The sequence below is a fragment of the Mobula hypostoma genome, chromosome 19 (genome assembly GCF_963921235.1).
Source record: "Mobula hypostoma chromosome 19, sMobHyp1.1, whole genome shotgun sequence".
Classification (NCBI taxonomy): domain Eukaryota; kingdom Metazoa; phylum Chordata; class Chondrichthyes; order Myliobatiformes; family Myliobatidae; genus Mobula; species Mobula hypostoma.
Window position 1 is genome coordinate 55,712,154 of NC_086115.1, and position 27,815 is coordinate 55,739,968.

Consider the following 27,815-nt stretch of genomic DNA (forward strand, 5'->3'; position numbering starts at 1 on the left):
CTCAGGTTGGAGGAACAACACCTTATATTCCGTCTGGGTAGCCTCCAACCTGATGGCATGAACATCGACTTCTCTAACTTCTGCTAAGGCCCCACCTCCCCCTCGTACCCTATCTGTTACTTATTTTTATGCACACATTCTTTTTCTCACTCTCCTTTTTCTCCCTCTGTCCCTCTGACTATACCCCTTGCCCATCCTCTGGGTTCCCCCCCCCTGTCTTTCTTCCCAGACTTCCTGTCCCATGATCCTCTCGTATCCCCTTTTGCCTATCACCTGTCCAGCTCTTGGTTCCATCCCTCCCCCTCCTGTCTTCTCCTATCATTTTGGATCTCCCCCTCCCCCTCCCCCTCCAACTTTCAAATCCCTTACTCACTCTTCCTTCAGTTAGTCCTAACGAAGGGTCTCCGCCTGAAACGTCGACTGCACCTCTTCCTATAGATGCTGCCTGGCCTGCTGCGTTCACCAGCAACTTTTATGTGTGTTGCTTGAATTTCCAGCATCTGCAGAATTCCTGTTGTATGCAGTATACAACCCTGAGATTCATCTTCCACAGCCAGCTACAGAACAAAGAAAACCCTGGAAAACATCAACCCCAGCCCCCCCACCACCTCAAAAAAAAACACACAAACAGCATATAAAAGGAGGAAAAAAAACAAGGGAAGAACACGGAATATAAACACAAAGTCGAAAGAGTCCAGGCTTATTCAGTTCAGCTCAGTGTTCACCATCTGCAGGCCGCCCCAATCAAAATTGCCTAAAATAGCAACAAAGGAGCAACCAGAAACCAGAAACACAAAACATGAACTACAGACTCCAATCCTCAAAATGCATTGTTTAAACCTAGCTGGCTGTCAAAAGATGCTGTTCCCATATCTTCCTGATGCCTCACTCTCAACTCAGCTTCCCTGTGGTTGCCCAGCACAATGAGCCCACCCTCAGGGTGGAGGAGTAACACCTTATTTTTCTATCTGGATAATTTCCAACCTGACGGCATGACTATCAATTCCTCTTTCTGGTAAACAAATTTGCCACCCCTCCCCCACCTTCCCCTATTCCCCACTCTGACCTTTTACCTCTTCTCACCTTCCCCCTGCGTCTCCGCTTTCTGCGAGAGTTCACTCACCTCTCTCTTATCAGATTCCTTCTTCTCCAGCCCTTGACATTTCCCACCCACCTGGCTTCAGTTATCACCTTCCAGCTAGCCTCGTTTCCCTCTCCCCATCCTGGCATCTTCCCCGCTTCCCTCTCAGTCCTGAAGATGGGTCTTGGCCCGAAACGTCAAATGCGTATTCATTTCCATAGACGTTGCCTGGCCTGCTGAGTTCCTCTAGCAGTTCTGTGTGTGTTGCAAGTAGGATTTTCCTGTCTATTCTTGAATCCATCCAACAGCAGTCAGGAGAATCTGAAACAGCAGCCAGATCAAGATTTTCTCTCTAAGTGGAAATCTCAAGTTTGCATAAAGAAATGCTGGCAGTGGAACTATCAGATCAGGTATGTTTTTATATTAGGCCAAGCGAGCGTTTACTTTGTGCGGTGGGGCGGGGAGCATAAAGTTTCATCCAGTGACAAGCGAGCCAAGATCACAAACGATGTCTAACCATGCCATGTTTTGGGCTTGCAGTATTTGCATTGTTTATTTGGAGCGCACTTGTCTGTTTAACCACAGTGGGTCTGGCACTCCGAATTGCTGAAATGTGAACTTCTTGTTGCTGTTGTTTCGTATGGCACTCACCCTACTACCTGAGGCATGGCCCGGGAGGGGCAGACACAAGTCTGTCTGCTCGGGAGCCGGGGTTGGGTTGATCTTCAACTGGCATCTCGTCCACAGCCATTCCAACATGGGTGGATCTGAGTTGGCACCACCTGACGGAGTCCTTGAAGCACGCAAACCTCCACATGACGTCAACGAGTTGATCCAGGTTGTGGGGGAAATGTGAACTGATAATGCCCAAAGAGAAATCAGGCGTTTGGGATCCATACCATCAGGACATCCAATTCGGAACCGCCTCAAGTAATCGGTTTAAACACAGGTGTATAGTCTACAGCAGACGATTTGATGACAAATTAGGCATAGAAAGAAAAATATCAATAAATAATTCCATGGAGGCATGCGTGCATGATGTTCTTTTGTCGGAATCAGGTTTGTCACTGACATGTTGATTGACAGTGCAGTGCCAGATACAAAACTACAAGTTAACAGTACAAGAGTGTTAACGAGGTAGTGTCTATGGACTGTTCAGAAATCTGATAGTAGACGGGAAGAAACTGTTCCTAGGATATTGAGTGTGGGTTTTCAGGCTCCTCTCTGATGGTAGTAACGAGAGGAGGCCGTGACCCAGATGCTGAGGGTCCGTTGTGTCAATGGTCCCTACTTGAGGCACTGCCTCGTGAAGACATCCTCAGTAGTGGGGAGAGCTGGCTGAATCTACAACCGTGCAGCCTCTTGCAATCCTGTGCATTTTGGAGCCTCATATCAGGCAGTGGGGCAACTAGAAAGCACAGCTGCAGTCATACAAACTACAGAAATGCTTGTTGACATAGAGGACCTCCTCAAATTCCTGATGAAGTAGAGCCGTGGGCCTGCCTCCTTCATGAACCCATGAAAGCTCCATCAACACGTTGTTGCCTAGGAAGACCTAGCAATTAGTGACTCAAAGCTTCAAAATACATTTATTATCAAAGTATGTATGCAGTACACAACCCTGAGATTTATCTTCACACAGACAGCCACGAAACAAAGAAACACCATGGAACCCATTCAAAGAAAAACATCAAACACCCAATGCGCACAAATATCATGCAAATGGCAAAGATTGAGCGAATAACACACAGAACATTAAACAACAAACCACAGTCCTTGAAGCAGCCTAGGAATGTTCAGTGTGGTTCGGTTCAATTTAGTGCTGTCGTTCATTGACTGCAAGCCGCAGAGCTAGTCCACCCCGATCAAAAAACCACACAAAACAAGCAGTACCAATAATTTTAAAACCCCAAGATTTGAGACTCCATGACTGAGCAGACTTTTAGAGTGGTGATTTGGCAGTAACCAACACTGATCAAATTGTAAACATATTTGAGATGAAAAGGACAAGATTCTAATTTCTGTAGCAGGATCAGTTTGTGGAAGGTGAACAAGCTCAAACTTGTCACCACTTGATCTGCCACGTCTACCTTACCAGAGAAACAGCAGAACAACTCAGAGGCAAACTTCAGAGTACATCTTCAAAACATGTCTGCCAGACCCAAAATCTTACAATATTGGTGGCCAGGTAACAACACCGACCATTAGTTTTACCAAAATTCCTACATACAATTACAACCAAGGAGTGCTCCAACTTGTCTGAAGTTCTTATGAGTCTCAACTTGTCTTAACCAAGCTAAATAACCTTGAAAAGCAATTTTCTGAGGTTCTAATCTCCAAGGGAAGATGGTGGGGTGGAGATACGTCTCTACCAGAGGTGTAAGGCACTCCTTTCCTCCGCTAGCAGGCAGGTCACCTTTAGACAAGATATAACACCTGCTTAGCCCTCCCCCCCCAATGAGCAGCTAGTGCATATCACAAGCCTAAGTCATACAAATGTCATTGCAAAGAAAACATGACTGCGCCTCCACTTCCTTAGGAGCCTGCAGAGATTCAGCACGTCATCAGAAATTTTGACAAACTTCCATAGATGAGTAGTGGAAAGTGTATTGACTGGCTGCGGTAGAGCCTGGTATGGGAACACCAATACCCTTGAGTGGAAAATCCTGCAAAAGGTAGTAGATTTGGCCCAGTACATCACAGGTAAGCCCTCCCAACTACATCTACATGAAACACTGTTGTAATCCATCAAAGTTCCTGTTATAGTTACTATTCTATAGATTTGCTGAGCATACCCGAAGGAAAATGAATCTCAGGGTTGTATATGGTATTTTACTTTGAACATGCAACCACTGATGTCAGGCAAACCATCTCTGAACAGTATTGATAATGGCTGGGAGTCACTTGTCTTTTAAAGACACTGGCCAAAAGGCGGCAATGGCAAACCACTCTTGTAGAAAAATTTGCCACGAACAGTCAAGGTCATGGGAAGACCATGATCACCCACGTCATACAACACAGCACATAATGAGTGAGCGAATCTCCAGAGGACCACGAACTAGAAGTAATCAAGGTAACGTTGTACAAGAGCTGGGGTAGATAAAGCATCGAGTTCAGGTTTAATTGTCATTCAACCACACGTGAATACTCATGAATACAGCCAAATGAAACAGCGTTACCATGAGGCCAAGGTGCAAAACACAGCACCAACAGAAATAGTACAAGGCACATATAACACATAAAATAGCAGTAAACATAGTCACACAAAAAAAATTAATATTGCCCGTCCCCAAGCCCATGAATGTTGTTGGCAAGAGCAATTCCATTTTCTCCCACCGAGTGAACACTAGAAGGCAGCGTCAGTGTAGATCCCGCACCCCACTGCCCCGGCATCATCAATCCTGGGCAGCTGCAACAGGTGATATCCCAGCACGAGGCCTCACGACAACCGAGGCCACACAGCTGCCCTACCAGTAAATCAGTAAACCAGATTTGCAGCATTCCACATTACCAATGTCCAACAGGGACTTGCAATCAAAGAAAAGCGACTAAGACAATCATTCACTGTTAGACTGAGCATCGCCTTCACACACCGACTCCAACGCAGCAGGTAGCAATATAGTCCGCACTGTGTCGTTTGTATGTTTTCCCCCTGGCCGTGTGGGGTTTCCCCCAAGTGCTCCAGTTTCCTCCCACAGTCCAAAGATGCAGCAGTTAGTAGCTTAATTGGTCATTGTAAATTGTCCAAGGCTAGTGTTAAATAGGTGAGTTGCAGGGCAGTGAGGCTCGCTGGGCCAGAAAGGCCTACTCCACTCTGCATTGCCAAAAATAAATAAATATCCTTAAAAGCTGAATCAACTCATGTAAAATTACAAGTTTAAGAAGATGCCTTCACTTCAATGGTGCCACAGATCACAAACCTGCTTGGGTCACATTTTCCAAAGTTAAAGTGTATTATCAAAGTACACATATGTCACCATGGGTTCATTTTCTTGTGGCCATTCACAGTAATACAAATAAACACAATAAGATCAATGAAAACCCGCACACAAAGACAGACAAACAACTTGCAAAAAACAAACTGTACAAATACAAAAAGAGGGAAAAAAAATTATAAATTATAAATAAATAAGCAATAAATAGAGAACACGAGTGAAAGCACCATTGAAAGTGAGTCCATAGTCGTGGGAACAGTTCAGCGATGGGATGAGTGAAGCCTCTGGTTCAAAAGCCTGATGGCTGAAGGAAAATAACTGTTCCTAAACCTGGTGGTGTAGGATAGGAGGCTCGTGCACAGTACCTCCTACCTGATGGCAGCAGCGAGAAGGTGGCATGGATGATGGCGGTTCTTCAGGATGGATGCTGATTTCTGCGACAGTACTCCTTACAGGTGTGCTCAATGGTGGGGAGGGCTTTACCCGTGATGGACTGGGCTGTATTCACTACTTTTAAAAGGCTTTTTCGTTTAAGGGCATTGGTGCTTCCACACCAGGCCATGATGCAGCCGGCCAATATACTCTCCAGCACACATCTATAGAAGTTTGTCAAAGTCTTAGGTGACATGCCAAATCTTCACAAACTCCAAAGAAAGTAGAGGCATTGCCATGCCTTCTTTGTACTGGCAGTTGTGTGCTGGACCCAGGCGAGGTCCTCCAAAATAATAACAGAGGAATTTAAAGTTGCTGACCCTCTCCACCTCTGTTTCTCTGACGAGTACTGGTTCATGGACCTCCGGTTTCCTCCTCCTGAAGTCAATCACCAGCTCCTTGGTCATACTGACACTGAGCAAGAGGCTGTTGTTATGGCGCCCACTCAGCCAGACTTTCAATCTCCTGCCTATATGCTGATTCATCACCACCTTTGATTTGGCTAGCAACAGTCATGTCGTCAGCAAATTTAAATATGGCATTGGAGCAGTACTCCAACTCAGCCTTACAGTTATAAATATTTTAAAAATTGTATTTTTTTTTGCATTTACAATATATTAGTTTTTTCCTACATCCCTTCCAGGACAAGTATTGAAATCTTTTACTTCATCTTGAAATTATTTGCTATGAAAAGCAAAACACGAAACTAAATTTTCACACATATCAGAAGGGACTTGCCCCTTTGGCAGTGACAATACATATCCAACCATTTTGCTGATTGTAACAGGATGTATGTTTGTACATATCATCCCACATCAGATCAGGTTCTCCAAGTACAGGCTTCAAAGCACAAAAGGCAACCCTATTGGTACAAAAGCACTTGACAGAGTACAAGGCCCGAAATGGAACTGTACTTGACAATGAGGTTGGAAACTATGGCTTTGTGATAACGATTCAGAAGGTACTTTGAGAAAAGATCGCCAAGTAGTAGCGCCACAAGCCAGCACAGCCCACTTCAGAAAGGAGGGTTATTAGAAATAGCTTCAGTAGCCTTTCCATCCCCTCAGTCCCACTTTGCTCTTTGTATTCAAGATTCGAGATTCTTTACCATCATTTCCAGTGCACAAGTGTGAAGGAGAATTAGAGTCAGAACCAAGTTTAATATCACTGACAAAGGTCGTGAAATTTGTCATTTTGTGGCAGCAGCACGTTGCAATATATGATAATAAAAATTAAATTACAGTAAGTATATATAAAAATGAAAAATAAATAAGTAATGAAAAATGAGAGGGGGGAAATATTGAGATAGTGTTCATGGGCTAATTGTCCATTCAGAAATTTGATGGTGGAGGGGAAGAAACTGTTCCTAAAACATTGAGTGTGTACCTTCAGGCTTCTGTACCTCCTCCTCGATGGTAGCAATGAGACAAGGACATGTCCTGGTGTTACATACCTCAAGGAGATCTTGTGACTTGTGAGAATGATGTAATGGTCTTTTGAAGGTCACCTGATGTAATTTTCCTGCCAGTGTGAGGTCACGTGATGACATGCTCACCACAGGTATAAAGGAAAGACCCCTGGTGACGCAGTTAGTTTTCCAGCTAGAAGGTTAGTCAGAGTCTCCGTTCCATTGCGGATTTGCTTTATGACGCAGTTTCATTTTTAAAACGGAGTTTTACGTTCTATTGTAAGGATGTTTGTTGTTGTTCGTCCATCGTACGTCGATGAGGACCTCGACACCATTATGATGGTGTCGAGACTAGCGCGTGACTGGGATTTAAGTGAGAGAGAGTTGCGCAGCGTCAGCCTCACTCTCTCTTCCCAATTCCCATCTAGATCCAGTGGCAAGACAGAGTCGAGACGGCTGGAGATGGGACTAGTTGCAGTGGATGACCAGGACGTCTTCTGTGTCTTGTCCTGCTCTACACGTTCCACGACACTTGCAGAGACCGCCTTCTTGACCGTTGGACCTTCCATTGGTCTCGTCCGCTCAATCCGCCAGAGTCTGTCTTCACATGCTGGGATAGACAACTCCCTATCTCACCGAGGGTTTGAGACCCGTCAGCTACCCTCACCTGGTTTAGCCGGCTTGTCGAAGCCGTTGCCCGGGGTGTGGCCGCTGTCGCATGCAAACAGCTACGGGGAGCCACAGGTGAGAGCTGTGTCACTATTGTAAGGTACAATAGTGCTGGACTGCCAATTTCTGCCAGATTTGTCGATGTACCTTTTCAGTAGTACTGGAGAGTGGAGACTTTATTGAAGTACAGGATATGAAGGATTAAAGAAGTCGGGAATGTTTGGCAGTTTAATAAAGGATCGACCTTATTGAGTCTTCGTCAAAGAAGTAGCAACCTGCATTAAAGATAACTCCTGCAAAAAGACAAGGTAGTTCATGCAAGGTTTGCTCTCTATAAAGACAGGTCAGTTATTTTTAAGCCGTTTATGTCCTTCATCATGAATCCTTTGGACAGAACCAGGAGGAAAGTCGCGTCTATGAAGAAATCCTTCTCCAGAGAAGTCTCTCCCAATTGAATGTATAAATCTGTTGGACTTTCCAATTCACCATTTTAAGAACTGTGTTTGATTTCACCGCTTTAAGAACTATTTTCGCATTTATCGCTTTAAGAACCAGTACCGAGTGGCGATTTGTTGAATGGCCGCATAGCGGTCAACTTCTGGTTAAGGTTTTCCTTTGTTTTTTTTTGTGTATCCGTGTTTAATAAATGTTTGGTTATTTTTATATTACCTGACTCAATTGATATTCATTGTTGCCGGTTACGTAACACCTGGGTGCTGGCTGATATGGTTTCTAAATGATGGATGCCACTTTGAGGCATCGCCTGGGTGCTGAGGAGGCTTCGGCCCACGATGGCTAGCTGAGTTTAGAACTTTCTGCGGCCTACTTTGATCCTGCGCAGTGCCCCCCCCCACCAATGCTAGACAGTGATGCAGACTGTTAGAATGTCTCCACAGTACCACCTGCTGAAATTTGCAAAGAGTCTTTGGTGATATACCAATTCTCCTCAAAACCATAATGAAATATTGCCACTGTTGTGCATGCTTTGCAATTACATTGATATGTTGAGCCCAGGATAGATCGTCAGAAATGAAATAATTGTTACCCCAATCACATACCTCACCTAGCCTGATCCCCATTTCCTTTGGAGTCTGAAAATCCGTTCACCCAAGTTTGAAATTGTGAGCAAGCAACCACAACTTTCAAGTGCTTAATTCCAACCCTCCGCATAAAGTTCCTCTTCCTCATCCTAAACAGCAATTCCTTACCCTGCAGTTACGTGCTCTATGTCTAAGTTCTCCATTCCAAATCAACAACTTCTCAGAATCTGGCAAATCTCAGTGAAATCTCCTCACATTCTGCTGAAGTCCAACCTTAATATCGCATCATGGGACAAGTCTCCCAAAATAGATTCTAAGGAACAAGATCTTATCGTACAGTGAGAGAAAGTACTAAAAATAGGAAAGAAAATCCATTAGTCAGAAAAAAAACCTACAATAGCGATTTAACAGGAAGGTTCAGCAATAAAAACAACTTCTAGGATAGTGCAAATGCAGTCTCTCAATGACAGAAAATGATGCAAATGATCAACAAGTCAAAGAGCATCTGTAGAGAAAATTAGATGTTCTGATAAAAGATTGATGATCTGATGCATTTTATTTTTATTTCATTTTTTCTGCATCCTCAGTGGGAGAACATCAAACCAATATTTATGTCACACTCCCCTGAATTTAATTTTTTTTGTATACAATAGAGGGGGCTTTTTAATCCACATTTGTTTAGTGCTCTAATGGAATATCAACACATTGCTATCATCAACGAGTCTGGAGTCTGTGGACTGCTTGCCAGAGATACAGGTCCTGAGGTTGATGCAGAAGTTCAGATCGGAAGACTGGAAGTTGAGGCCCATTAACCAGATCCTGGCTCTGCCAATCTCTGCGAGTCTGCAAGGCCCAACGTATGGGAGTCCACGTCCAAATCCGGGTCCACTGGAAGCTGAAGATTACTCATGTACTGTCCCGGGGCTGAGGACTGCATACGTGGGTGGGTGGGAGTGGTGGTACGAAGCTCGTTTTGCGGTCGTTGTTTTTGTGAGTGCTGTGTTCTGTGTTGACCTGCCTAGCACCAGAAGCAAGTGATGTTGGCGCTGGAATGCGTGGTTCGGAGGTTCAGCTCAGGGCCAACAACCCTGAGTGGTAAAACAAAACTATCACATAAACAGCAATGAAGAGTTCTTCTGCATCTGAGTGTGACGGTATTCCTGAGTCTCCACCCGGGACTTGCATGACTGACAGTTGTGAACACTGAGAGGAAACTACTGACATGATGAATGGAACCCTGAACACTGCCAGAGATGGAGGGCCTACATTGTTGCCCAAAATGGCAGCAGTGTAACGGGTAGTACGTACTGGTGGCAAAAAAAGCTACCAGGATGGTAACAGTGTGTACGTACAGGCAGTAGGTAAGTGGACTCAAGTCAAACACGGCCAAGGAAAGCTGCCCCCGGGTTACCATCACCAATCCTACCTCAGCAGTGCTTCCCTGTGTCCAGACAGCTCTGAAAGTAGCACGTACACAGAACATTGTCATCATCAGATATCAGAATCCATCCCTCATGGTGGCTTCGTAACACCAACTGGTTCTGCAACAAGCACTGGGTGAACTAACAAGGGACCAAACACGAGGAATTCTGCAGATGCTGGAAATTCAAGCAACACGCATCAAAGTTGCTGGTGAACGCAGCAGGCCAGGCAGCATCTGTAGGAAGAGGTACAGTCGACGTTTCGGGCCGAGACCCTTCGTCAGGACCAACACTCTTATCATCCTCAACATCTCACCTAGGTAGACGCACATAATGGCAGAAGTGACCTACAGTAAGCTCTGCTCTTACACTGAACACACCCTCCTTTGTGAAAAGTAAAAATAAAAAGTAATTGACCTACTCAGGGGATCAGGATACATTTTACTTTCCACAGATGCAGGCTGACCAACTGAGTAACTCCAGCATTCTCCCTTCGATTTTCAGCATGAGCAGTTTTGAGTTTTGTTTAACATCTTCCATTGCGTTGTGTGGCCTGTCTCATTAGATCGGGACGGTTCTAAAACAGAAGCATCGGCTCAAAGCTGAGCATCCTGTCGACCACTGGGAGCAGCAGCGTACGTCACCTGAATCAGCAAACTCAAAGCTTGGCGAATCCTTCACTTCACCTTCTAGCCACATTCCTACGCTTTGGATCTGACCGTAGGAGGTGTGATATTGTTTGAAGAAGGCATGGGTGGTGCCATGGTAGTGCAGTGGTTAGCATGACGCGTCAGAGTTCAGAGTTGAATCCCAGCATCCTCTGTAAGGAGTTTGTTTGTCCTCCCCATGGAATGCGTCGGTTTCTTCAGCATGCTCCAGGGTCCTCCCATAGTCCAAAGACGTACCAGTTGGTAGATTAATTGGACATTGTAAATTGACCCGTGATTAGGCTAGGGTTGAATTGGTGGGTTGCTGGCGGTGTGGCTCAAAGGGCTGGAAGGGGCTGTTTCGAGATCAGATAGATATATAAACGCGAACGCCGTCTAAAGCAACAAGATTTCACTCAGTTGTAAAGTTAGGTGGAGCATTGACAGGTGGGATTTGCAAGTGCAAGTTGATGTATTTTTGAGAAATCACATGTGTAGGATACAACTTAAATAAATTGTTTCTGATCTTCACATTGGAGTTTAAAAGTTAATACCATTGAAAGACAATATTGAGTTTTAATTTAAATTAACATTTCAACTTGCCTCCCTCCCTCCCTCAAGGGCATTTCCTCTCCACTGAAGGATTTTCAGCTTGAGATGGTAACCAGTACTGCACAGAAGTCTTAGACTCCATGTATCTCTATAAATACAAGACTTTCACATGGTACTGTATGTCTTAACATGAAACACTATATTTTCTCCCCTACAGGAATGACTGGGGCCAAAAATTACAGCATAAGAAAACTGGAATAAAGATCACTCTTGACTCTGATAATTATTAAGCATCAACAAATCACCAAAACTAAAACTTCAGTGAGAAAGTCTGAACAGGTTTTCACTGCAATTTGTTCACAACTCTCAATGCCAAGATGAGACAAGGGAACCACCCCAACACACATTCACTTTCCAAGACCTATGCTGCAAATTGCTGCACGCTTTCATTTTCAACATTAACTGCGCGCGTGCGTACGAATCACAGCTTGAAACTGGAGTTACATACATTATGAACTGTTTTCTCTGTGGAACCCAGTATTAGAGCATTTAATTTAAATGAATGTCCGCACACAAAATGTCAAGCACAGAAGACATTTTAATTTTTTCTTATCAAAGTGCAGCAGCAAATTTTTAAAAATCAAGTGCAGCTGAGGACACAATGTTAGCAGATGAAAACATGAATATTCAACCGAAGTCATTTCCAACAGCAAAGCCAAGAACCTACTGCAGCTCTCTGGTTAAAACAAACTATCGTGTTTAACATCCAGCATTCCAAAATATCTGCTGTTGACCCAAAAGGATGTAAAAAAAAGCAGACTAATGACAACTACAAAATCACACAGCTACCACTAGAATAGCTTTTTTTAATTTATGAAGCAACACAAAACAATAGGGACTCAAGTGATTTTCTACTCTATGTGATCATGAGTGGAATACAGGGCTACAAATTTTTGAAATCACCAGTAAATTTAGGATATCCAGTTTGCATCGAAGTGTCCTTCAGTTACATGCAATTTAATGAAATGTCGCATTTCAAGACTGCTGAGAATTTTATTTTTAAAGTTCTCTTCAATCTAAGAGCATCAAGAAGGCACACTAAAAACTGTCAAAGGTATGCTGGAAGAATTTAATTCATTTAAGGGCATATATGGCACTTCCTTGAACAAACTCCCAGAACAGGGATGAAAACCCAGTGTCACCAGTAACACAAGTACAAACTCAGTATCATAGAGCCTTTCAGAAAATATCCACAGTGACCAAAACACCATCCATCAGCTGGGTGAATTATCCACCTGTTCGAAATGTGCAAGCTGGCAAATAAACAAACTGCCTGTGTCACACACTGGCATCTCATGGAGTCCTGGACATATTGAGAATTACCTCGGTGAGGAGGGGGACGCGGAGGGCGGGGAGGCGAGGAGGGGGACGCGGAGGGCGGGAGGGTGAGAAGTGGATGTGGAAGACAAGAGGGATAAAAGGCGCTGTGGAAGACGGGGAGGCGAGAAGGGACCGTGGAGGACGGGGAGGCGAGAAGGGACCGTGGAGGACGGGGAGGCGAGAAGGGACCGTGGAGGACGGGGAGGCGAGAAGGGACCGTGGAGGACGGGGAGGCGAGAAGGGACCGTGGAGGACGGGGAGGCGAGAAGGGACCGTGGAGGACGGGGAGGCGAGAAGGGACCGTGGAGGACGGGGAGGCGAGAAGGGACCGTGGAGGACGGGGAGGCGAGAAGGGACCGTGGAGGACGGGGAGGCGAGAAGGGACCGTGGAGGACGGGGAGGCGAGACGGGACCGTGGAGGACGGGGAGGCGAGAAGGGACCGTGGAGGACGGGGAGGCGAGAAGGGACCGTGGAGGACGGGGAGGCGAGAAGGGACCGTGGAGGACGGGGAGGAGAGAAGGGACCGTGGAGGACGGGGAGGAGAGAAGGGACCGTGGAGGACGGGGAGGAGAGAAGGGTCCGTGGAGGACGGGGAGGAGAGAAGGGACCGTGGAGGACGGGGAGGCGAGAAGGGACCGTGGAGGACGGGGAGGCGAGAAGGGACCGTGGAGGACGGGGAGGCGAGAAGGGACCGTGGAGGACGGGGAGGAGAGAAGGGACCGTGGAGGACGGGGAGGAGAGAAGGGACCGTGGAGGACGGGGAGGAGAGAAGGGACCGTGGAGGACGGGGAGGAGAGAAGGGACCGTGGAGGACGGGGAGGAGAGAAGGGACCGTGGAGGACGGGGAGGAGAGAAGGGACCGTGGAGGACGGGGAGGAGAGAAGGGACTGTGGAAGACGGGAAGGAGAGAAGAGGCTGTGGAAGGAATAAGCGTGCAATCTCACCGGGTCGAACTTGCAGCGAGCCGTCCTTTCGGCTGCACCAGAGCGCCTCCTCGCCGCTCTGCACGATGTAATGGTCCTTGGCTTGGAAGAGCTCCATGTCTGGTCAGCGGCTGCACATGTTGGACGGGGATCGGGGAGCGCTGACCGATGCCAGAGCAGCAGCTCCCAGTTCCGCCGGCGCTGCCCCACTCCCTTCCCGATCGCTAATTTCCTGCAGCTCCTCGGCCCACGTGACCCCTGGCGTCACCGCCCTGCCCCGCCCCTTAAAGGAGCCATCCAACCCACCGCCCAAAAAATAATCCTGCGGACCAAATTAAAGGTAAAAGGACCGTGTCTGCACGATGCCGCTGTGACTGGAGTACACTTGGGTAACATTTTAGTTTTTTCTTCTCACTGCTGGCATCAGAACAAAGGTACAGGACTCACATCAGGAACAGTTACTACCCCTCATCCATCCAGCTCTTGAACCCCAGGGAATAACTTCATTCAACTTGACACCCCATCATTGAAATGTTCCCACAACCAATGTACTCACTTTCTGGGACTCTTCATCTCATGTTCTCAATATTTATTGCTTACTTATTATTATTATTATTATTTACTTTTTTCTTTCGTTTTGTATTTTCACAATTCGTTTTTTTTTTGCAGATTGATTGTTAGTCCGTGCTTTCAGGTGCGTTCTTTAACGATTCTATTGTGTTTCTTCTATTTACTGTGAATGCCCTCAAGAAAATAATCAGAATCAGGTTTAAATCACAAACAAGAGAAAATGTGCAGATGCCGGAAATCCGGGCAACACACACAAAATGCTGGAGGAACTCAGCAGGCCAGGCAGCATCTACGGAAAAAAAGTACAGTCAACATTTCGGGCCGAGACCCTTCGTCAGGACTGGAGGGAAAAATGGTGAGGAGAATCAGGTTTAATATCATCAGCTTATGCCGTGAAATTTGTTGTCTTTGTGGCAGCTGTACAATGCAATACATAATAATAAAAATGTGAACTACAGTAAATATATATATTAAATAGTTAAATCAGATGTGCAGAAATAGAAATACAAAAGTAGTGAGATAGTGTTAGTGGGCTCAATACTGTATCCATTCAGAAATCTAATGGTAGACGGGAAGAACCTGTTCCTGAATCATTCAGTGAGTGCCTTCAGGGATCATGGAGTGAGTACCTCCTTCCTGGCTGTGGCGATTAGAACAAGCCACGGCCTGGGTGATAGGGGTCCTCAATGACTGGACACCGCTTTTTTGAGGGATCGCTCCTTGAAGATGTCCTGGATACTGCTGAGGTTAGTACCCACGATGGAGCTGTCTAGGTTTGCAACTCTCTCAGGGTGAGATGCAGTGGCATGTACTTTTATAAATCAATTTACTTTGAAATTTGAACTTTAATTTCTGTTTTTTAAAAATATTTGCTGTTAATATAATTGCTTTGAAGACGGCCCCTCAAAAAGGGGGTCTGTATATAAAAGCTAAAGGAAATGCAATGAAACATTTTAAACATTTAAGTCTTTCATTTTATCAGTATTTATTTCTAAAAGCAGCACCCCGAAATACACCAGCAAGTTGACCAATCTCTCACAAAGAATGAGGAGGTGCAGATTTGGGGCACTGGAGGGAAGCGGAGGGAAGAGTGATTTGTCTGACAGTGCAGGAGATGCTGACCTGGTGGTTGTTGGTGGAGTCATGGTCCCAAAGTTGGCATGACAAAATACCTAAGAGCTGTAATTTAGCTTCTGCAAGGAAGAGATGAGTCCGTCAGGTTACAGCGGCACTGCTTTTGTGTGCAGGTTTGATGACTAAAATCTTTCTCATAGAGGATTTTCTTTTATGAAATCCTGATCTTTATTTCCCCCTGTCAGATCTCAGCTCCCCTCTAATTCTGGCCTCTTGCTCAATCACTCTGTCATTGACAATAATATGCTCAACTGCAGAGGAGCCAAACTTTGGTATCTGACCTGGTCTCTCTGCCCCTCCTTCCTTTTTTAATATGCCACATGAGTCTCCCTCTCTGTCAAAACTTATATCTCCTTTTAAATCTTGGTGATTTGTTTCAGATACTTAACTGTGCTGAAGTTTCTGTAGGAGCTTAACAGAATGGCAAAAGATAGCTGAGTACATTAGAAGCAGGGACATGATAAAAGTTAGAGAAATAGTTAGGTAGTCTTAAGAACAGCAAAGTCAATGTTCTCTTTCTCATGAATACTTTTTCCTTGATCTGTGTTAGATTTAAAGAATGTGCAAAAGAACAAAAAGTGTTTTTAATTCTGTAACACAGTGCACTAAACTTGAAGTAGCTATCATATGTTTTATTGTTTTAATCAACATTACAGCTGTCTTGTAGTTATATTTAATACAATAAAACATACTTTTAATTCAGTAATGCAAACACGAGGAATTCTGCAGATGCTAGAAATTCAAGCAACACACATCAAAGTTGCCAGGAATGCAGCAGGCCAGGCAGCATCTCTAGGAAGAGGTACAGTCGATGTTTCGGGCCGAGACCCTTCGTCAGGACTAACTGAAGGAAGAGCTAGTAAGAGATTTGAAAGTCGGAGGGGGAGGGGGAGATCCAAAATGATAGGAGAAGACAGGAGCAGCTCTTGGCTCCACCCCTCCCCCTCCTGTCTTCTCCTATCATTTTGGATCTCCCCCTCCCCCTCACACTTTCAAATCTCTTACTAGCTCTTTCTTCAGTTAGTCCTGATGAAGGGTCTCGGCCCGAAACATCGACTGTACCTCTTCCTAGAGATGCTGCTTGGCCTGCTGCGTTCACCAGCAACTTTGATGTGTGTTGTTTTAATTCAGTACAACTTTTTGGAAAATCACTTGAGACACTGTCTTTTGGTTAAGGAAACTTTAATTTTTTTTAAAAAAACAGTGATTTTCATTTGTAGAGGACTTTTCATTGAAGCAAAGTCCTCTTCTTTTCACCTACCCATTGTCTCCCCCTGGTGTCCTTCCACCTTCCCTTTCTCCTGTGGTCTAATGGTCCATTCACCACTTCCAGATTCCTTCTTCTCTGGTTCATTGCCTTTTTCACCTATCACCTCCCAGCTTCTAACTTCATCCCCCAAGCCCCACCCACCTGGCTTCACCTATAACCTCCTAGATTGCCCACCTACCCCTCTCCCCAACTGCTTATCCTGCCATCTTCCCCCCTCCTTTCCTGTCCCGTAAAGGGTCTTGGACCAAAATGTTGACTGTTTATTCATTTCCATAGACGCTGCCTGATCTGCTGAGTTCCTCCAGCACTTAGCGTGTGTTGCTCTGGATATTCAGCATCAGCAGAAACCCTTGTGTCAATGTCAAGGTAACCTATTTTAATGAGATAAATATTGATCAGAACACCAGGATAGCTCAAAGTTCAAGTAAATTTATCATCTAAGTACATATATGTCACCATATTCAACACTAAGATTAATTTTCTTGTGGGTATTCACAAGAAATACAAGAAACATAATAGAATCAATAGAAGACAGCACCCAACAGGATGGACAAACAATGTGCAAAAGACAACAAACTCTAATAAAAATAAATAAACAGTAAGTATCGAGAATATGAGATGAAGAGTCCTTAAAACTGGGCCCTTAGGTTGCAGGAACAGTTCAGTGATGGGATGAGTGAAGTAGATTGAAGTTATTCCCTCTGGTTAAAGAGCTCGATGGTTGAGGGGTAATGACTGTCCCGGAGCTGGTGGTGTGGGTCCTGATGCTCCTAATCCCTTGCATTCCTCACGTATGGGAAAGCAGGTGGGCCTTGGTTTAACATCCTGTCTGACAAATGGCAGGATCAATTCTATGTCAGTCCCTCAGTACTGGACCAAACTATCATCCTAGGTGATTGTGCTCCATTCTTTGATCAAAATCCTTTCTGGAGAATGAAAATTCTCTTCTGGCTACCTACTAGAATGTTAGAGTAACAGCAGGGACACATAAAGATAAGATGGAACCTTTTATAGACAGGATTAATAGATCAATAGATCAAATTAATCCAGCCAATGTCATTGCTGTAGTGCTGAAGATTTGGACTTAAAACAAGTCGTTCCTCTCTCTACAGTGTTTCAGTACAGCAACAACACTGCCATCTACCTAGCAATGGGAAAATTTGCCAAAGTACAGTCAGCACATATATGTAGCTAGGGTGCCCAATACCTTTGCACAGTACTCTAGTGATTTTATGTATTGCACTGTACTGCTGCTGCAAAATAAAACAAATTTCACGACATATTTGAGTGATGATAAACCTGATTCAAATATGGGTCTCTATTGTGGACTGAGGGAGGGGAATCATGGTTGGGAAAAGGGAAAGGGAGAGGGGAGGGAGTGAGAAGCATCAGAGAGACATTCTGCAAAGATCAATAAACTAATTGTTTGAAATCAACTGACCTTGCCTGGTGTCTCAGGCTGGGAGTGTCTGTGCCCCCACCACTCCTACCCCGGGCACTCCTTCTCTGCCTCATTAACTACACCACTCCCATGGCCTTCCAAAGTTCAGTAAATTTTATTATCAAACTACATATATATCTCCATATGCGTCCCCAAGATTAATTTCTTGTGGTAATACTCAATAAATCTATAGAATGATAACCAGAAGAGTATCAATGAAAGACCGCCCAACGGGGAAGGTTCGACCAGAGTGCAGAAGACAACAAACTGTGCAAATGCAAAGAAGAGTTAATAATTGTTGTAATGCAAGCATTATTAAAAGTAAGTTAATACTTATTAGGATAATGGGGGGTTTACTTCCATTTTTTTTTACTTCTGGTGTGTTTTGTATACTGTGTTCCTGCCGTGCCATACGGGTTGTGAAAACCTCTGTATATACATATCGGTTTTGACGTTCAAGATAGTTGTTTCTTTGGGCATGAAGTTGACAAATGTGCCTTTTTCAAAGTAGAAGTTACCACATATTTTTGGCGACGAGGTGAACTGGTTTTGTGGACGTGTCAGTGCGTTTCGAATGGGAGCAGCAGCTCCGATAAGGAGCCTCACGTTCAGGTGGCTACGCTGGGGACTATCGTTGATTTTGTGGAGTTAATGGAGTTCTGGCTGGAGTATGAGGGAAGGTTGGGACACTTTTTCTGTGCTAGTAGAATTACTGAGGAGGCTAAGAAGCGCTGTATTCTCCTGAGTGTGTGTGGGGCAAAGACTTACAAGCTAATAAGGAATTTAGCCACACCGTGGAAACCGGGGGACATTCCATATGATGAACTGGTCAAGCTCGTGGGGAATCACTACAATCCAAAACCTTCTGTGATAGTCCAACGGTGTAAGTTTCACAGCTGTTTCAGGAAGCCAGGTCAGCCTGTGGCCGATTTTGTGGCCGAGTTTCGGCAGCTGTCGGAGCATTGTGATTTCGGAGCGGTGTTGGAAGACATGCTCCGTGATCGATTGGTATGTGGCATTAATAATGACGGCATACAATGCCGCCTGTTAGGGGAAACCCCACCGTTGACTTACAAGAAAGCCCTAGAGATTTCCCGAGGCATGGAGATGGCTGCTAATAATGTCACCAAGTCAGGAGGGAGACTGGTAAACAGGCAAAGTGAGTGGAATGTTTCCGGTGTGGAGGGACGCACTATGTAAATGATTACAAATTCAAAGACACTGTCTGCTATGCGTGTAGCAAAAAGGGACATTTAGCTAAAAAGTACAGAAGTTCAAAGGGTAAGATTAAGCCTGGGCAGGGGAAAGCTCGACAGGCTCAGGCAGCCACACACCATCTAGAAGAAGCAGATGAAGAGGCAGCATGGGCCTACAACATGTTTGGAGTGAAAATGGATGAGGAACCACCTGAACCATATTATGCCACAGTCACTGTCAGGGGAAAGGACATTAAGTTTGAGATTGATTCAGGGGCTACTGCATTGGTCATTAGTGAGGAGACCTACGGGAGGACATGGGGGTTCAACCTGCCTCCCATTAGACCGTCAAAGCTCAAACTCAGCACCTATACGGGGCAGCCCATACCTCATTTAGGGGTGTTATATGTGGACATTTCAGCCGGGGGTCAGAAGGCTGAAGCCAGGCTAGTAATAGGTAAGGGAAGCGTCCCAGTCTTTTGAGCTGTGATTGGCTTTGCAAAATCCAGCTAAACTGGCATGAAATTAAGTATGCACACACGATGGAGGACGTTCTGCAGTGGTACAATGACGTTTTCAGGGACGAGCGAGGAACACTGAAGGGTGTGACAGTGAAACTCCATGTCGACCCTGAGGCTACACCATGTTTTTTTAAGCCCAGGTCGGTGCCCTATGCCATGAAAGGCAAAGTCGAGGAGGAGCTGGAACGTTTACAGAGGCTGGGCATTATTGAGCCCGTCCAGTTTTCAAGGTGGGCTGCTCCCATTGTTCCAGTTTTGAAGGCAGACGATACGGTGAGGATATGTGGGGATTATAAGTTTACGGTGAATCAGGTCTCTGGGTTGGAGGAGTGTCCATTGCCTTGGGTGGATGACCTGTTTGTGACCCTGTCAGGGGGTAAGCTGTTCACAAAGCTGGACACGAGCCAAGCCTACCAACAGCTGCTGCAAATGAGTACGTCACAATTAATACGCACAAGGGATTATTCAAGTACAATCGCCTGGTGTTTGGAGTGGCGTCCAGCTCCGCCATTTTCCAAAGGACAATGGACACTTTGCTGCAGGGGATTCTGCACGTAGCAGTGTACCTTGATGATATTTTGATCACGGGGGCTATGGAGGTGGAGCATCTGGCTAATTTAGAACGGGTGCTGAAGAGGCTCTCAGACACAGGGCTGTGGTTGAAACGTGGAAAATGTGTGTTCCTGGCATCGAGTGTGACTTACCTGGGACACCAGATCACAGCTGTGGGGCTCTGCCCTGTGGAGGACAAAGTGAGAGCTATTAAGGAGGCCCCAAGCCCCAAGACCGTCATGGAACTCAGATCATCTTTGGGCATGGTGAATTATTATGGCAAGTTTCTTCTTGACGTCTCAAGGGTTTTGACCCCACTGTATAAGCTGCTTCACAATGACACTAAGTGGCAGTGGGGTGAAGAGCAGGAGAAAGCTTTCAAGGAAGTGAAAGAACTCCTCCACTCAGAGAAGCTGCTTGTTCACTATGACCCAGACAAGGAGATCACCCTTGCATGCGATGCCTCGCCCTATGGAGTTGGGGCAGTTCTCTCACATGTAACGGAGGACCGTTCAGAGAAGCCTGTTGGTTTTGCTTCACATACCCTGACAGCTGCTGAGAAGGGATGTTCACAGCTAGACAAAGAAGGTATGGCCATTGTTTTTGCGGTCAAACGCTTTCATCAGTACCTTTATGGACACGTATTTACAATTTACACGGACCATAAGCCACTGATGAGCCTGTTCAGTGAGACAAGATGCATCCCACCGCTAGCCTCAGCCAGGATACAGCGTTGGGCTCTTACATTGTCAGCCTACCAGTACACTACAGTGTACAGAGCGGGTGGGAATAATGAAAATGCTGATGCACTGAGTTGACTACCTTTACCTGAGACACCTGTTACTACATATGTGCCTCCAGAGACTGTGTTTTCAATGGAGAGGCTGTCAGGGACACCTGTAAAGGCGACCCAAATCAAGCAGTGGACAGAGAAGGACCCAGTCCTGTCCCAAGTCAAGCAAGTCAAAGATTTTTCTTTTACAAGGTTGGCCCAGAGTCGTGGAAGGAGAGGAACTGAGGCCTTATGCCAAACACAAGACAGGACTCAGTCTGCAGGATGGCTGCATTTTCTGGGGGGGGGGGCGCAAGGGTCATCGTGCCTCCCCCTGGCCATTCACAGATTGTGGAGGAATTTCATGAGACTCACCCAGGAGTGTCTCGAATGAAAAGCCTTGCGAGATCCTACATTTGGTGGCCAAGAATGGATCTGGAGAACAAGGTAAAATCATGCACACAATGTCAGACAAATCAGGATATGTCACCACCAGCTCCTTTGCATCCATGGGAGCGGCCAGACCACCCCTGGTCTAGGCTACATTTGGACTTTGCTGGCCCTTTTATGGGGCAGGTGTTTCTTGTAATGGTAGATGCGCATTCTAAATGGATCGAAGCTCACATCATGAGCAACATCACAGCCCCCTCAACCATAGACAAACTCAGGCAAGTGTTTGCAGTCCATGAGTTGCCTGACACTCTGGTCACTGATAATGGCCTGACGTTCACTAGTGAACTGTTCAGTGAGTTCATGCAGCAGAATGGCATTCATCACATTCGGATGGCCCCTTTCCACCCAGCCTCCAATGGTTTGGCTGAGCGGGCTGTTCAGACAGTGAAGGAAGGCCTGAAATGGATGACAGGGGACTCTCGTAGCATTCGGCTTTCACGTTTCCTGTTTAAATACCACCTCACGCCACAGACTATGACTGCGTGCACTCCAGCAGAGATGCTGATGGGGCGTAGGCCCAAGCCAAGATTGGACCTGCTGCACCCGGACATGAAGGCAAAAGTGGAGAGAAAGCAGGAAAAGCAGAAGGAGGGACATGATCAACATGCGCGAGAGAGACAGTTAAAACCGGGTGACAATGTCTATGTGAGAAACAACCAGCAATAGCTGCCTGGGGTTATTCTTAAGCAGAGTGGTCCCGTCTCCTATGTTGTTAAGCTGACTGATGAACGTGTTTTCCGCAGAGATCAGGACCATGTGCACCTGCGTCATGATACCGGCTCAGAGGCAGACAGTTCCATGGAGTTTCCATTTGTGAGTCAGACTACGGTGGAAGCATGTCCACCAGTGACTTTGCCAGAGGGCAAGACGCTGGCAGGGGGGTCGGGGTCCCCTGAAGAGGATGGACATTCTCACGCAGACACACGGACCCCTCTCATGCCCCCAAAACCAGATCCACCCAAAAACACCCTCATCAGCGGTGCCTGCTGGGTCACCGGGGGTAGTGCGCAGATTACAGTGCACTCGTAAACCTCCTGACAGACTGAATCTTCGACAGGACAGTTCTTTTTGTTGTTGTTAGATTGAATGTTGAATCTGTCATGTTTTCCAGATGTTTTGTACTGGTAAACTGTTGCTGAGATACCAGTATAAGTTTTCAGGGGTACACAAGTTAATAACACCACTGTTTTTTATTTCCTAGTTTTTTACATTTGGGGGATGTTGGATTTTAAAGGGGGAGAAGTGTTGTAATGTGAGCATTATTAAAAGTAAGTTAGTACTAATTAGGATAACAAGGGTTTTACTTCCGTTCTTTTTACTTCCAGTGTGCTCTGTATATAGTGTGCCTCCATGCCATACAGGTTGTGAAAGCTTCTGTATATAGATATCGGTTTTGATGTTCGAGATGAAGTTGTTTCTTTGGGCACGAAGTTGTCGAGTATGCCTTTTTCAAAGTAGAAGTTACCACAAATAATATATAAATAAACAATAAATATTGAGAACATAAGATGAGGAGTCCTTGAAAGTGAGTACATTGGTTGTGGGAACATTTCAATGAAGGGGCAAATAAAGTTGAGTGAAGTTATCCCCTTTGATTCAAGAACCTGATGGTTGAGGGGTAGTAGCTGCTCCTGGACCTGGGTGGTGTGAGTCCTGAGGCTCCTCTACCTTAGCATTCCCAACATCCTTTGTTCACACTCCATGATGACAAAGTACTGTGCAAATGTCTTAGGCACCCTAGCTATATATGCATTTGGAGGGGAATGGAAGATGCTGACCATTGTGCTATCAGGTATCATTAACTATCAGACTGCTGGGGTGTGTTCAGATGGTCAGAAAATTGGCCAGAACTCAAGGGAACACTTCCATGTTCTCATTAAATATTACTTAATTATTTATTATTATTATTTGTTCTTTCCTTTTTTGTGTTTGCATAATTTGTTGTCTTTTGCACATTGGTTGTTTGTCTGCCTTTGTATATAGTTTTTATTGATTCCATTGTGTTTCTTGTTATTTACTGTAAATGCCCATATATCTACTTTAATATTAAATTCACTTTGAATTTTGAGAAAAACCACATACTGTAAATACTGTGCTTACAGAAGCAAGTCAGAAGCTGGGTATCTCAAGGTAATTGACTCATCTAATAGCATCTCAGTCTTCTACTGTCTGCAAAGTATTAGTCAGGAGCATGATGACTTGTTTTCTCTGTTTTCCCGAGTAAGTCCAACATCTGTCCTTTCATTTCTTCCCTTCTTACCATCTAGAGACCCAAATGTTCTTTTCCAGGTGAAGCAGAACTTGCACATCTGTTCCAGTGTGTACAATATTTGGTGTTCACAATTGGGTGGTCTCTTCTACACTGGAAAACCCTGATGCAGGTTAAGTGGTTGTTTTGTTATGTTCAGTCAAAGTTCAAAGTAAATGTTTTATCAAAGTACGTTTATGTCACCCTATACAACCCTGAGGTTCATTTTCTTGTGGGCATACTCAGTAAATCCAATAATACAATAACAACCAGAACAGAGTCAATGAAAGACCATACCAAGACTACAGTCCGCAGAAGTCATCCTGGGTGCCCTGTTACCATAAGACCATAAGACAAAGGAGCAGAAGTCGGCCATTCGGCCCATCGAGTCGGCTCCGCCATTTTATCATGAGCTGATCCATTCTCCTATTTAATCCCACTCCCCCGCCTTCTCACCATAACCTTTGATGTCCTGGCTACTCAGATACTTATCAATCTCTGCCTTAAATACACCCAATGACTTGGCCTCCACTGCCGCCCATGGCAACAAATTCCATAGATTCACCAACCTCTGGCTAAAAAAATTTCTTCGCATCTCTGTTCTGAATGGGCGCCCTTCAATCCTTAAGTCATGCCCTCTCGTACTAGACTCCCCCATCATGGGAAACAACTTTGCTACATCCACTCTCTCCATGCCTTTCAACATTCGAAATGTTTCTATGAGGTCTCCCCTCATTCTTCTAAACTCCAAGGAATACAGTCCAAGAGCGGACAAACGTTGCTCATATGTTAACCCTCTCATTCCCGGAATCATTCTAGTGAATCTTCTCTGTACCCTCTCCAATGTCAGCACATCCTTTCTTAAATAAGGAGACCAAAACGGCCCACAGTACTCCAAGTGAGGTCTCACCAGTGCCTTATAGAGCCTCAACATCACATCCCTGCTCCTATACTCTACTCCTCTAGAAATGAATGCCAACACTGCATTCGCCTTCTTCACTACTGACTCAACCTGGAGGTTAACTTTAAGGGTGTTCTGTACAAGGACTCCCAAGTCCCGTTGCATCTCAGAACTTTGAATTCTCTCCCCATTTAAATAATAGTCTGCCCGTTTTTTTCTTCTGCCAAAGTGCAGAACCATACACTTTACCTGTCATTATAATTCACTATAATCCAGGATATTCCCTCTTCTCATCACTAACATCAGAGAGAAGGTGCACAGACCTGAAGATGCACACTCAACTCTTTTAGGAACAGCTTCTTACCCTCCGCTATCATATTTCTCAATGGTCCATGTATTACGCTACCTCGCTATCTGAACTCTTTTTGCACTACTTTTCTACTTTTTTTAATATATTCTTAGGGTAACTTCTGGTAACTTTTATGTCATTCCTGAACCCATTGAACTGAAGTGGAAACAAGTCATCCTCAGTCACAAGACAAAGTCTCCACTCCAGGATCATACCTAAGCTGTCTGCGTCCGTTCCCCTCCACAGATGCTGCCTGACCCACTGAGTTCCTCCAGTATTTTGTTTGTTGATCTGCAGTTTCTTGTGTTTCCGTTTTGCTGCTTCACTCCAAGGTCTCTTCAAGGTGTTCCCACTTTGAAAAAGTTTTTCTCCTTACTTCAATGGAAGTTCTGGGAGACTCTCTCTCACTGCTCCCCCTGTGTGGCAGTCTAGAAGAAGGGTCTCAACTCAAAATGGAGAGAAAATTCAAAAATCTGAGTGCAAAGGTACTTGGGAGTCCTTGTGCAGGATTCCCTAAAGTTTTATTTGCAGGTTGAGTCTGTGGTGAGGAAGGCAAATGCAATGTTTGCATTCATTTGAATGAACTAGAATATAAAAGCAAAGATCTAATGTTCAGGCTTTATAAGGCACTGGTGAGGCCTCACTTGATGTCTTGTGAGCAGTGTTATCTGAGAAAGGATGTGCTGGCATTAAGAAGGATCCAGAGGAGGTTTATGAGAATGACCTCAAAAATTAAAGAGTTAATAAATGAGGAGCGTTTGATGGCTCTGGGCCTGTACTCACTGGAACAACGAGGGGGAATCTCATTGAAACCTATCGAATATTGAAGGGCCAAGAAAAAACATAAATTTATTATAAATTATGCACAATTTCTACAGGAAAGAACAGAATTAGAACAAAAATAAAACAAAATCCTTTTTTTGTGCAAAGTGTTCAAAGTAGTCATGGTATTGCTATGACTCTTCTAATACTGCGCAAAAGTCTAAGGCACGTACAGTATATAGCTAGGATGCCTGAGACTTTTACACAGTACCGCATTTGTTGGCGTGGAGTGGAAAGTGAGTTTGTAATCCTGGTGGGAGCAAAGGATGTTTGGGATTGGCGAGGGTGGAGCGCTGCTGGAGGGGTGCGGGACAGGTGGCTGAGAAGGAGTGCCGAGGGGGGGGGGTGGGTGTGGTGACACAGATGCAGAGGCACCAGACAAAGTCATTTGATTCCAAACAATTGGTTTATTGATCATTACAGAATGTCTCTCTGGTGCTTCCTGCTCCCCCCCTCTCCCTTTCCCTTTTCCTGCCCCCTTCCCACTCTCAGTCCACAATAGAGACCCATATCAGAATCAAGTTTATCATCGCTCACATATCTAAAGAATTTTTTGTGGCAGCAGTACAGTGCAATGAATAAAATTGCCACGGTAATGCAGTAATGTGCAAAGGTCTTAGGTACCTTAGCTATATATATGTGTGTGTGTTTGTGCACGCGCGTTCGCACGCACGCACGCCTAAATCTTTTGCACATTACTGTATCTGTATTCTGTAAACTGTAGTAATCAATAGTATCATTCCCACTGTATTGATTACTAGATTATTAAGCTTCTATTGGTCACCAACCTTCTAACAATTGTCTGGGCCTCTGTAACTGGATCCTTGACTGCCTCTTTGGGAGACCAGCATCAGAACAGACAACTGATAACATCCCCTCAATGGTAATCAACACAGGGGTTAGCTCAAGGATGTCTGTTTAGCCCATCGCCCTAGTTTCTCTACACTCATGGCTAAGTACAGCTCAAACACTATTTATAAATTCACTGTTAGCAAAATCCCCCAGATGTCAACAAGGAGGTTTACAGGAATGAGATAGATAGACTGTTTGAGTGATGTTACCTCGAGAATCCCACACTCAACGTCAGCAAGACCAAGGAACTGATTGTGAACATCAGAAAGGCAGACGTACTTGCACTAACCCTCAGTGGTGGAAGAATGAGCAGCTTTAAGTTCCTGGGTGTGAACACCTCAGAGGATCTGTCCTGGGCCCAACACGTTGATGCAATCATGAAAAAAGCATGCCAGCCGCTCTACTTCATTAGGGGCCTGAGGAAATTTGCTAAATCGCCAAAGGCTCTGCAAATTTCTATGGATGTCTGGTGGAGAGGAATCTGACTTGTTGCATCATAGTCCGGTATGGAGGCTCCAGGGGGTTGGAGACACGGCCAACTCCATCATAGGTACAACACTCCACTCCATTCAGGACATTTCCAGAGGCAGTGCATCAAGAACGTGACAACCATCTGGGACATGCCATCTTCTCTTTGCAACCATCAGGGAGGTGGTACAGGAATCTGCAGACCCAGACTCAGCGATTCAGGAACAGCTTCTTCCCCTCTGCCAAGAGATTTCTGAATGGTCCATCAACTACCTCATTATTCCTTTCTATCTATTTATCTTGTGATTCTTTTCCCCCGCAATTTGTGCCTTTGCATTGTACTGTTGTCACAACACAGCTCATTTCCCGTCTTGAAAGACAGTGATAACAAACCTGACTCTGATTCTGTGAATAGTTGGTCAAGGACAGACTTGATACAGCGTCCATTATTAAGGACCTCCAGCACCCAGGGCATGCCTTCTTCTCACTGTTACCATCAGGTAGGAGATGGAGAGGCCTGAAGGCACACACTCAGCGATTCAGGAACAGCTTCTTCCCCTCTGCCATCAGATTTCTAAATGGACATTGAACCCTTGGACACTACCTCACTTTTTTTTAATATATAGTATTTCTGTTTTTTGCATGATTTTGAATCTATTCAATATACATATACCATATAAAGTATACTGAATAAGATTTACTTAGTTATTTGTTATTATTATTTTTATTCTATATTATGTATTGCATTGAACTGCTGCTGCTAAGTTAACAAATTTC

At 45.0% G+C, this 27,815-nt stretch overlaps 1 protein-coding gene and 1 long non-coding RNA gene across 3 annotated transcripts in view; one reads left to right on the top strand and one right to left on the bottom strand.

Moving 5' to 3' along the window:
* Positions 1 to 27,815, bottom strand: part of inpp5f (inositol polyphosphate-5-phosphatase F) — a 284,383-nt gene that overhangs the window by 247,859 nt on the left and 8,709 nt on the right. Inside the window, exon 1 of one of the 2 annotated variants that reach the window (XM_063071926.1) lies at positions 13,511 to 13,727. The exons of the other annotated variant lie outside the window; for it this stretch is intronic. Coding sequence (XP_062927996.1) covers positions 13,511 to 13,607 — 97 coding nt within the window. The 5' untranslated portion in view covers positions 13,608 to 13,727. Of the gene's footprint in view, positions 1 to 13,510; positions 13,728 to 27,815 lie in introns of those variants that run through there. 2 annotated transcript variants of the gene reach the window in all.
* Positions 17,815 to 27,815, top strand: part of LOC134359058 (uncharacterized) — a 62,224-nt gene continuing 52,223 nt past the window's right edge. The window contains exon 1 of the long non-coding RNA XR_010021025.1: positions 17,815 to 18,225. This is a non-coding gene — a long non-coding RNA (uncharacterized LOC134359058). The remainder of the gene's footprint in view (positions 18,226 to 27,815) is intronic.